Here is an 11,103-nt window from a genome sequence, read left to right as displayed (position 1 = left end):
TTGAATATTTTTAAAGTGAGAAAAAATTTTAAAACTTTTATCAAAATGATGGAGAAATACTACGAAAAATTTTTAATAATTAAATAATTTAATTTAATTTAAAATATAAGACTATTTAATTAAGACCATTTTGGGTAATGCGAAGCTAATTAGTATCGTATTTAAACGAGTGTTGTAGAGATACTAATTTTTTCTTACGTATAACCATACTCCTGAACTTAACTCTACAACGTAGATTAAATCCTATCTTTTTTACGAAATCTTAATTGAACTTAAGATTTCTTTCAAAAAGGTAGTTTTAACTTGGTGACCAATCAGACTTTAACAAAAAAAATTATTGACGATTCGTAATTTTTACATCTAGTAATTGAATCTCTAAATTGATATGTTATAACAATGAATTTATTGATGTTATCGATAGAAAGGATATTTAAAAGAAATTTTTGGGGTGTTCAGAGAAATTTTTTTATTTTTTTATTTTCTAATTTTTAAAGTTGTCTAAACAAAAATTTTTAAAGTGTTAAGAAGCAAATTCTCTTTTAATTTTTTTTTTATTTTCTAATTTTTAGGTGTCCAACTTACGTCTGTCTCCTGCTATCTTAATATTTATTTGCAATAAATTTAAAAAGCTTAAGTTTTTTTTTTTCAATAAGATTGAATAAGCAATTTTTGATTGCAGGAAAAATATTAGACTTTAGGAAAAGCATTTTTTGTGCACATTTTTCATTTTTTTTAAGATAATGAAAGTGAATTTTTATTGTAACATGAAAGATTCCTTATAAGTGTTAAAAAAGATTAAATATTTCTATTTTTAATGACTAACATTATGATTATAATGTTAATAATTATGTGGTTTCTATAAAATTGAACATATCGACCAAAGTTTAAAAATTAATATTAACAACCTCCTTTTAAGAATAGAAACTATCATTATTAGTATTATTAATTTATGAGTTTATATTTAATATATTGTCAGTGTATAAATTTTATACATTACCAATAAATTAGATGATATTATCTTATTAATGAACAAATATCAATCCTTAAAATAAATATATAAAAATTAATATTTTTAAAAAATTTACTCATTAATGAAGTGATTCATCTGATTCACTTTATTAATGAAATAATATCATTCTATTCGCTAATAATATATAAAATCTAAATAAATATAAATTCTTAATTTATAACAATTAGCTTATGCTTTTGCATCAATGACTTAATAAAACACAAGTCTTTTGCTTAAATCTTAGCCAAAAGGAAAAAAATCATAAATTTTTAAAAAAACAACTCATTTGCTTGTTTCTTTCCTCTCATAAGCCAAAATTTTATGATTAATGCTCTTTCCTTCAATTTTTTATTGTTTGATTATTCACAAATAGCATGTAGCAGTAAATAAATACAAGCATACACCCAAATCTTTTTAGCATAAATAAATATGAGACTCAAAGATACTTCTCTTTCCCATTTTCTGTAGTGAGTGTGAGTGACGCATGCATGCATAAAATGACACAAAAATATCAGTGCTTCCTTGATGAAGTACACGAAACATGATGACGCTTTACGCAAACCTAACTCACGAACTTGGAAGATATTTTTCCTTAGAAACTTTCTCTAGTTCGATGCACTTCCCCAAACGACTTGTCCTAATTCTCTGCCTACCCTTAAGAAAAAACCAAGACACAGACAAAAAGGTTCCATAAAAAAAATTATATTAAAAAAAAAAGTTGTGGCCCTCGGTCAGTGCCCTTCTTTTAGAAAAATCCAGATACTACATAATTTTCTGGTTCAAACAAAGCTCTTCCCTTGTAGCAATTGCTTAGATCTAACCATCACTTTTAGAGCAGGAATATGTAATTTTCCAGAAAAAAAAAGAAGTAAGAAAAAAATTTTGACATTGAGCCTTTGAATGACAGAGACTATCTCTAAAACTTTGATATTTTATTGATTCTATCAAGAAGACTGATTGCTGGTAACTCTATCCAAAAAAAAAAAGAAAAAGGTAGGAACACTTTAATTTTCGGTCCCAATTCTAAAGCATAGGGCCATCTATTTACCAAATAATATTGAAGAAAATCTGCTTAACAGTCATGCTACTCAGCTTGTTTTCTGCATCAAGATTCAAGATTGACAGATAACATGTTTCAGTCAAATTTTATAGACTTGAAAAAATCATACATTAAGTTGCACTCTTTGTACATTCCAAAAAAGAAAAGAATTTTTCTTTTTCATATATAAAAGAAAAATAAATAAAACAAATCATATGCTTTAGATGAGAATTCTATAGCTTTACCTTTTATTCTAATGATAAATATTATCAAAAGAAAATTGGCTATGGTCTTTTTCTTTTTTGTTTTTGATTTGGAGAGAGTTTTTTTGTTATTTAAAAAAATTTCTAATCTTATTTTTTAAACATGAATCATACATCAAAGTCAAATCTCTCAAATGATCTTTTTTTCTTTGTTTTTTGGCCAAATTTTATTTTTTGCTAATAATTATTTGATTTATTGATAGATTATTGAATTTTTAATAGAATTAAATAGTAAAAAAAAACTAATTATGAGTATTTTTTAATATAGGTGGATTTGTTAAGCAGAAGTTGGTAGTTTTTCTATAAAAAATAGTAATTTAAAAAATATATATTATATAAAAAGTTAAAACTATGAATACATTTAATTTTATGTTTTTGTTGTTGTTTTAATTTTATTTTTAAGTAATTTCATTGATTGAATTAATGTCAAATTCGTGATATTAAATTCAATCAGCTCTATTATATATATATGTATATATATATATATATGTTTTTGCTATTATATGTAGCATACAGTGCAGACAATGATTAATTAAAGACAAGACGAAGAAGATGAGACTTGACAAACAAAAGTAAATAAAAAATGTAACAAACATTTCAAATAGGAAGAAAATAGGAAATATAATTGCGCAACTGAAAAATAAAAAGAAAATTCTTAAGAGAGGACTCTGGCGTTTACCATTCACATAATTTAAATTAAATTTTGAGGGAAATACCATAAAAGAAAAATGTAGGGACAATATGGTGATTCTATTTTCAGCCTGTCCACTGTTCCTAGGAAGAAAAAGCAAGCCAGCCAAACAACCCCCCTCTGTCCCTTCACCAAGTTGGATATAAATCCCATTCCAGTCCAGACTCCAGAGGGGAATCTCTCGTTCTTGTTTTCAACTTTTTAGTATAAGCTCCCTGCACTTTGAACACTACTCAAAAAGGGAAGCCTTCCAAGCTTCTTTCACCAAGAAATAAACTCTACTCCTCCTCTCAATTGGATAGCAGAGCTATTTTTTTTTTCTTTGTTATTTTCTGGTTTTAAAGTTTTGAAGCTTGGCCATTTCATTTCCTTGTGAGTTATGGATATAAGCTTTTCTTGCTTTCAGACTTTCAACATTACAGTGATTCCCATCCCTAAATTTTTGCATGATAAATCATAGATCAAACTGAAACACATGATTGATATTTCTTCTACCAAAGAAATAATCTGTTAGGTTTTCGGGGATCCCACAAAATACGCATAGAAAATAGTAAAAAGCAAAAATGATTATGGAGGGTGGCAAAATCAGTGGTAGTTCAAACAGGAATGTTTTGCTTCAAAGTGAACAACTTTCTTGTTCCTCTGAGGTTATGAAGTCTTTGTGGATACCCTCTTCTTCCTCTGCTCTCCTGGGTAATTTTCTTTTCGTCTCTCCATCTCTTTTTATTTCTTCTTCTTTGGTCTTTGGTAGCTAGCTATTACCTCTCCTATTCTTTTGCTTTCAATTTTCTTGTTGATTGTTGTATGTTTAAATCTCAGTAATGGGTCTTGTCTAGTTGCTTTTGGGCGTGCATTCTTGTGTAAAACTTGGATTTTTCTTGTTTTTCATGTAGCTTGAGATTTTTCCCATATTATTTCTGTATTTGTTTCTATTGTGATTTATTCTATGCTGTATATTGGGGTTATCTTGAATGATTTTTTCTCGAATCAACAACAAAGTCTTTACTTCTTCATTATCTCTTTCCAGAACAGAGTAAAAAGGAAAAGTCGATCTTGTTGCACTTTATGTTGTTTTCCACTTTGGTAATTAAATTTACCTGCCTTGAAATGAGACAGAATGGGAAACTCAATCAAAATTTTCTTTATGATAATTAAAGATAGTCCGATTACTATATGTGAATTTCAAAAAGCCATGAAACATCCTTGGCTTGAGAATACCCGATGATGAAGTTTGTAAAAAGATTAGATGATTGGTATTATTACTAGTACAAACAAGAAATGGATAATCATCTGATTTTTGTGTGTGCGCCCTCTGATTTAATCAGTTCAGAAGCCTTTTGAGAATGTTAATGGAGTGAACACCACAGATATTCCGTTCTTCCAACAGCTTGACAAAGAAGAGAATGGAGACGATGATTTCGACGGATCCTGTCACTCACAAGCAAAGAAAAGGCGGCTTACGGTGATTCAAGTTCAGTTTCTGGAGAGGAGCTTTGAGTTTGAGAACAAACTTGAACCAGAGAGGAAGGTGCAACTAGCGAAAGAACTTGGATTACAGCCCCGCCAAGTTGCAATTTGGTTTCAAAATCGGCGTGCTCGGTCTAAGAACAAACAGCTGGAAAGGGACTATGATTCCTTGCAAGCTAGCTATGCTAAGCTCAAGGCTGACTATGACAATCTCCAAAAGGAGAAGGATGATTTGAAACATGAGGTAAACATTTCACCTATGACAACTCAGAAGACAGAATTTGCTATTTTGAAGTACTAATCGGTTCCCGTACATGGTTACTTACACTGATGGTTCTATTTTTACTACGCAACAGGTGCTTGGACTTAAAGCGAAACTGCTTATTAGAGAGAAGGGGATGGAAAATTTGGAATCTCTTGATGGCATAAATTCATCCAATGCAATACCTCAAAAACCCAATTCTGATACATCTCCTGAAGACATGTCCCATGTGCCATTGCTGGCATGTAAACAGGAAGAAGCATGTTCAGCAAAAAGTGATGTTTTTGACGCGGATAGCCCACTTTACATTGATGGGAATCATTCTACATTTATAGAGCCTGCCGATTCGTCTAATGTTTTTGAACCAGATAAATCAGATTTCTCCCAAGACGAAGAAGTTAATCTCAGCAGGAGCCTTCTGCACCCACCACTATTGTTCTTCCCAAAATTTGAAGTAGACTGTTACTATGATACACCTGCCAATTCATGTAATTTTGCATTACCGGTCGAAGATCAGTCATTTTGGTCATCACTTTACTAAGCTAATCATTTAGCTCTTTCGCTCCCCACCTTTCCTAGGATATCTTTACTTTTCGCACTTGGATGCTTTTACATCCTCTTCTTACAAAGTTAAGTTCCACTTGTAAGCGGTATTTTTATATATTGTACCTCAACTTTTAGTCTAGTGATTAAAAGTATTTAAAGGAACATTAAATATTTAGTTTCAAATTAATTTTTTTTTATTTGTATTAAAATTTTACTATGATGTAATAAAAAAATATATTTTTATATATTGCATATTATGGTGCTGTAAAATCATATATCGTTGTCTTTATTACACTTTGCAATTGCATTTCTTTGTTTGATCACTGGCTCTTTTTCCCCACAAACGATAAGGAAGGATGGGACCGCTGGAGCGTAGAGGGCCTGGATGGAAAAGTGAATTCGAACATGTGGTCCTACACCTCTTGCCTTCTTTCTTGACCAACCATTCTAATTATTTCGACTATATTTTAAACTCAAGATTCTTTTAATTGCTCAAAACACTCTGCAGTGCTATGGTTCCGAAGCCATTCTTGAACTAACGATGAGGCATCCATGTGAAGAGCGTCAGAAAATAGACTATCTAATTTCTCTAGTTTCTTGCTTTCGTCCCGGTTAAAGTTGGAGACACGTGAAAGAAAAACAGTAACAGTTATGCATTACAAGGTTGCCTTGATTTCTGTGCTTCTGAAAAAATCGCTAGCAACCAAAGTCATGAGCAGTTTGAACTGTGAAGAACACACCCGAAGAAAAGAACGGTGAAAAAATTCATTAATTTGTCTGTGGGCCCCAGTTAAGATTAATGAAAATATTATTTTAATAAAATTTATACATTTAATAAAAAATATGTTAATTATAAAAATATTTTTTAAAGGATTAATTTCAGAAATAATTTTTAAATTATTAAAATATTTAATATAATGTTTAAATTTTAAAAATATTTAATATAATATTTGAATTATAAATTTTTTTAATTAATATGATATTTATTTTTAATGTGATTAATTTCAAATAATAACATATAATTAATAAATAATTTTTTAAACATCATATTAATTAATAACTTTATAATTTAAATATTAAATTAAAAATTTTTAAAATTTAAATATTATATTAAATATTTTACTAAAATTTAAAATACCACTAACATTGCCTTTTATTTAAATATTATTATCACTAGCATTGATTAACATTTTCTGATATAAAATCCAAAATTTTTTATTAACTTTATCATAGCGTGACAACTGGTGTTTGAATACAAGACGGAATTAGTTTGAAAAAGTGGAATGAATTGAACTTGAAGTCAATATTCCGGTAGAGATCATCTTCCCTAGGTTCTTCGTGACTTCCAGCTCTCTGCTGTTTGTTGGGGACGTTGACAGCTTTGTTCTTTCAACTATATTATTATTATAATTATATAGATGAACATAAGTTCATTTTTATAAATGTATAAATTTGTTCATTGATAAATACAGAATCTTGATGATGCAAGTTGGATCAGATGATAGAAAATCTTTTGTTCCCCAAAAAGTGTACTACTCACAATATTTAGCCCTTAGAAAACATAATCTTCAAATTTATTTGATTCCAATTTCCCAAGGCATTGAATTTGAGGTGCAGAGGACTGTTGGGATCATCATAAAATCTGATCTCACTGGCTTGTTGTAGGATCATGTGAAAGGCTGCAAATGTGATGAAATGCTGATGGTGGAATATTTAAGTTGTGGGAAAATGTCAATTTTTTTCTTTTTTTGTATTTACTGAAATACATTAGTCATTAGACGCATAACACGGCTGTACGTTTGGGAAGATGGAAAGATGTTTTTACCATGATTAACTGAAAATGGAAAGATGAAAACAAAGTGCATCACATCTTGGGAGGGAGAAGAATAAGGATACTATGGCTTTTTTGATCAAACACATTGTGAACAAGCTTAACTCGAGAAACGATAAGTTCATTCAAGCAAACAAAAGAAATAAACGAGGGAATATAAAGGGTGTGAACGATTGAGTTTTATGGACTATAGATGGCGTAATTCAATTAAGAAAATTGAAAATTATATCTTCATTCGTATTCGGTTGTGGAGGTGTTTAGGAGCTAGATCAATTAGGTTTGAGTGAAACTCATAATTAATATTAATAATTTATATATTTATTCTGATTTAAAATTTTAGATTTCAAAATATTTTTAATCTCAATTTAAATTAAAAAATAAATTTTAAAATATTCATTAAACGTAATTTATATAATAAAAAATTTTTAAAATGCGATTAAATTAAATCTAATAAGATTATATTTAATTTACATATATATAAAAGTTAAAAATAAAAATTATGTGTGTAAAAATTAAAAATAAAAATTATATAAAAATATATCATTTTTATTTTTAATTTTTATATATATGTGAATTAATTTATATATAATTTACATATATATAAAAATAAAAACTTTATATATATATATGAATTCAGACCGAGTCGATCCATACTCGAGTTTTAAATCTTTTGTTCAAGATTTAACTCAAAATTTAAATAGATTTAAAAATTATATCCAAACACATTTAAAGGGATTTTAATTTTTTATTCAAATTTTCTCAAAACTTAGATGAATTTTTAAGTTTAGGTGATAACTCGAATCTCAAACAGATATATTTGACTGACTTCTAAAATGATTTAAAATAATTTTTATTTTTAAAATTGAGCTATTTTAAACCATGATTTTTTTTTCTTTTCTCTTTTTTCCTAAATTTTAACTTGAGATTTTGAAATTAAAAAAACCCATATATATTCAATATCTTTTTTTCTCCCCAAAAAAAGTAAAATGTCTTATGAATTAAGAGTTCTTTTTTTTTAAAAGAAAATTAAGATTTTAATACTCCATCAACAAATCATATATGACTGTTGATAGATTTTATATTTTTATTACATAAATAAAGTTAAATAAAATTCTTTGAGATAATAAATTAGAAATCAATTATTACTTTTTTAAATTTTGTAATTTATTTTTTAAGGTTTCAATTCCTAACTACTTAATTCACTAGTGGAACCTCCATGAAACTTCCAATATACAAGCCATGTGAACCAAAGCCCAGTTGGTGGAATTAAATTACTACTAAATGAACACTGTCTACAAAACATATATAATTCAAATGTATAAGTAATAGTTTGTGGAGAAGGTAATATCATTGTCCATTTTTCCCCATTTTTAGCCAAGCATTTGGATATTAAGATAATTTTTCCCCATGTAATTTTTCCATCTATTTTTTTTTTCTTTTTATGCTAATATATTTGAACAATGTTAAAAAGAGAGAAGCGGATCAAACCTAGATTTAACCATCAACTAGATAAAATATTGTATGCCAAACTTTTGAATCTTTGATTAGCAGGCATAGTTTTAGACTTAGATTCATTTTTGGTAGTGCTTTTACTTTTTATTATTTGCTCCTCATCTTCGGTTCATTTTTTTTTATTTTTTGCTTTTCACTTTTATTAAAAAAATAAAAAGCAAAAAACAAAAATATCAACCAAACAGAACCTTACATAACCTTAGTTAAATAAAATATTAGATTTTTTTTTTTTGGGAAATAAAACTAAATTAAATTACAAAGCTTGTTCCCCTCTACACAAAACGGCTTTTGATGTTTGTTTAATGATTTATTAATTATTGAAGCATTGGCCTAACAATAACCACATCTCCACTCAATAATGGGACTGTGAGTTGAAACTTGAAACTAATCACTCTTTGCCCAAATTAATTAACAATGAATTAGGGAAACTATATTCTAGAGCGGGTCTATATTTGGCATGAAGAAGAAGAAATGTAACACATTAATCAGGAAGAAACTACCAAGTACCAACTCCATATACACTGAAATTCAAGGTCGAAGTCAATAAAATCATGCTGCTCAATCTACATAACACTTCTACTTGTTTCTAAAGGTTTTCCAATTTAATATTTTAGGAATGGAATTAGAATTTCTCTTATGCAACGAGCAATCTAATTAACCAGAGCTTCTATTGCCTTTTTTTTTTTTTTTTCTTTTGATAAAGTTTTTTTTTCCTCTTTCAATACCAAAAGCTGCATTGCTTAATCTTTAATAAACACATATGGTAATTGATAAGGCGTTGCTATAAAAGTGAAAGTTTCTCATTGACAACGATTGAATCACGTAATAAAGAGTATACATTGTTCTAAATATGGAAAAAATATATGATTTTGAATTATTAATACATAAGTATGAAAAATTAATAATAAAAGGCTCGAGGAAAAATAGTTTATATATATATATTTATATAATCGAAGTGCCAAAATCATAGTATTATGAGATACATTTTGCCAATTCTTTGAGGTCTTAATAATCACAGTTTCTTCAAAGATAAATGGGATTAAGCTTGGACCTGGCAAACAATTTCGATGGCTGGAAAATGATGGATGAGTGAGAATAAAGCACTAACCTTTCATCATCAAATGATAAAATTGAAAAAAAAAATGAAAAATGGAGGTGATTTCCAAGTGGGTTTTCTGCTTGGGAACGTAATATAGTATAATTATCTCTTTTTGTTTTTTTTTTTTCAGCTCAATATAATAATCACTTTTATTTTTTTATATATTGTTACACATTTTTGTACCTTAGAATTCTACAAGGTCTGAAATTCGTGTGCTTGTCGTGTGGAGCAGCATACATCATCCAAAATGTGGATTGTACTTGGCGTAACTGGCCTTAGCTGAATCAATTTCATCTTCCACCGCCTATAATAGTTGAATTTGACATTTCTTTTAAGTCTTTTTTAAACTTTTTTTGGTCTGAGACCTTCCGGTGTCTAGTAGTTACTTTAAGCCTCGATTAATCCGAAATTGAGTCGGATAAGACCTTATAAGAGAGGCAAGTTCTCTCAAATTTGTTTTTTTTATTCATAAGACTCGAAATCGAAATGTTATTTAAAGGAAACTAAGCTATTTGTCACCCAAACCAACAGGAGTTAGTAAGCTTGTTTTAAGTTGCTTACTCAATTTGAAAACTAAATTTAGCTATGGTCAATACTTTGCATCATTGTGCATCAACATTGTCCTTGAGGTTAATTAGTCAAATATGTTTTCATTGGTTTGGTTCTTGTAACCTCCATAGTCAATATATTGAATTAAAGACAGTTCAAGTAGGCGAAATTTTAGTCATTGGAAGAAAAATTCATTGCTGAAAGTGTTTATACTGATGCAACATTGATTCAACACTTTTTGCAAGAAAAAAATGGTTAAAATACCTTATATAGTCTGATTTTTTTTTCTACAGCTTGAAGCGATTCAAAATTATAAATATACCTTACATAGCCTGATTATCTAATTATTTATAAAAATAAATACTTAAAGAATTATTATTCAATTTATATTATAAGTTTATTTTTTTTATATACTTTCAATGAAACTTTTAAATTTCACAAAGAGATAAAAAATTATAATATATATTTTTATTATATTAATTTTTTATTTTTAATAATCTTAAAATAAGGTATGATCATTTTTTAATTTTTGCTGATGAAATATAAAAAACTACTTTTTTTTTACATGTGCCATGCACGGAGTTTTTTATTATATTTTTCATAATTTAAAATTTTAATTTATACTAATTTTTATATTTTATATATATATATAAAATCATAATCATCTATAATTTGTAGTTTAAAATTACAAAAATTGTCTATATATAAATTATTATGAAAGAAACTAAATAAGCATTATGAAAGCTTTAAATAATGAAAGTAAAATTATATACAAATATCACTGAGAAAATTAATCTCTTATTGACAATTACATATATTTTTAAAAATATATATT

General features: G+C 27.7%; 1 protein-coding gene across 2 annotated transcripts; it reads left to right on the top strand.

The window, feature by feature from the left end:
* The first annotated feature begins 3,120 nt into the window (after positions 1–3,120).
* LOC111282160 (homeobox-leucine zipper protein ATHB-5-like) lies at positions 3,121–5,550 on the top strand. Of its 2 annotated transcripts, none has more exons than XM_089760830.1 (3): positions 3,121–3,695; positions 4,370–4,713; positions 4,826–5,550. In XM_089760830.1, exons 1-3 carry the CDS (start codon positions 3,566–3,568, stop codon positions 5,270–5,272), a joined length of 921 nt encoding a protein of 306 aa, XP_089616956.1. In that variant the 5' UTR covers positions 3,121–3,565; the 3' UTR covers positions 5,273–5,550. The 2 variants fall into 2 exon arrangements, with proteins under 2 accessions (XP_089616956.1, XP_089616955.1); XM_089760829.1 differs by having other exon boundaries at positions 3,123–3,695; positions 4,328–4,713.
* The last annotated feature ends 5,553 nt before the right edge of the window (positions 5,551–11,103 follow it).

This window comes from Durio zibethinus, chromosome 5 (genome assembly GCF_047325235.1).
Source record: "Durio zibethinus cultivar Kanyao isolate XHJ-2024 chromosome 5, ASM4732523v1, whole genome shotgun sequence".
Classification (NCBI taxonomy): domain Eukaryota; kingdom Viridiplantae; phylum Streptophyta; class Magnoliopsida; order Malvales; family Malvaceae; genus Durio; species Durio zibethinus.
This window is presented reverse-complemented; position numbering and strand designations above follow the sequence as displayed.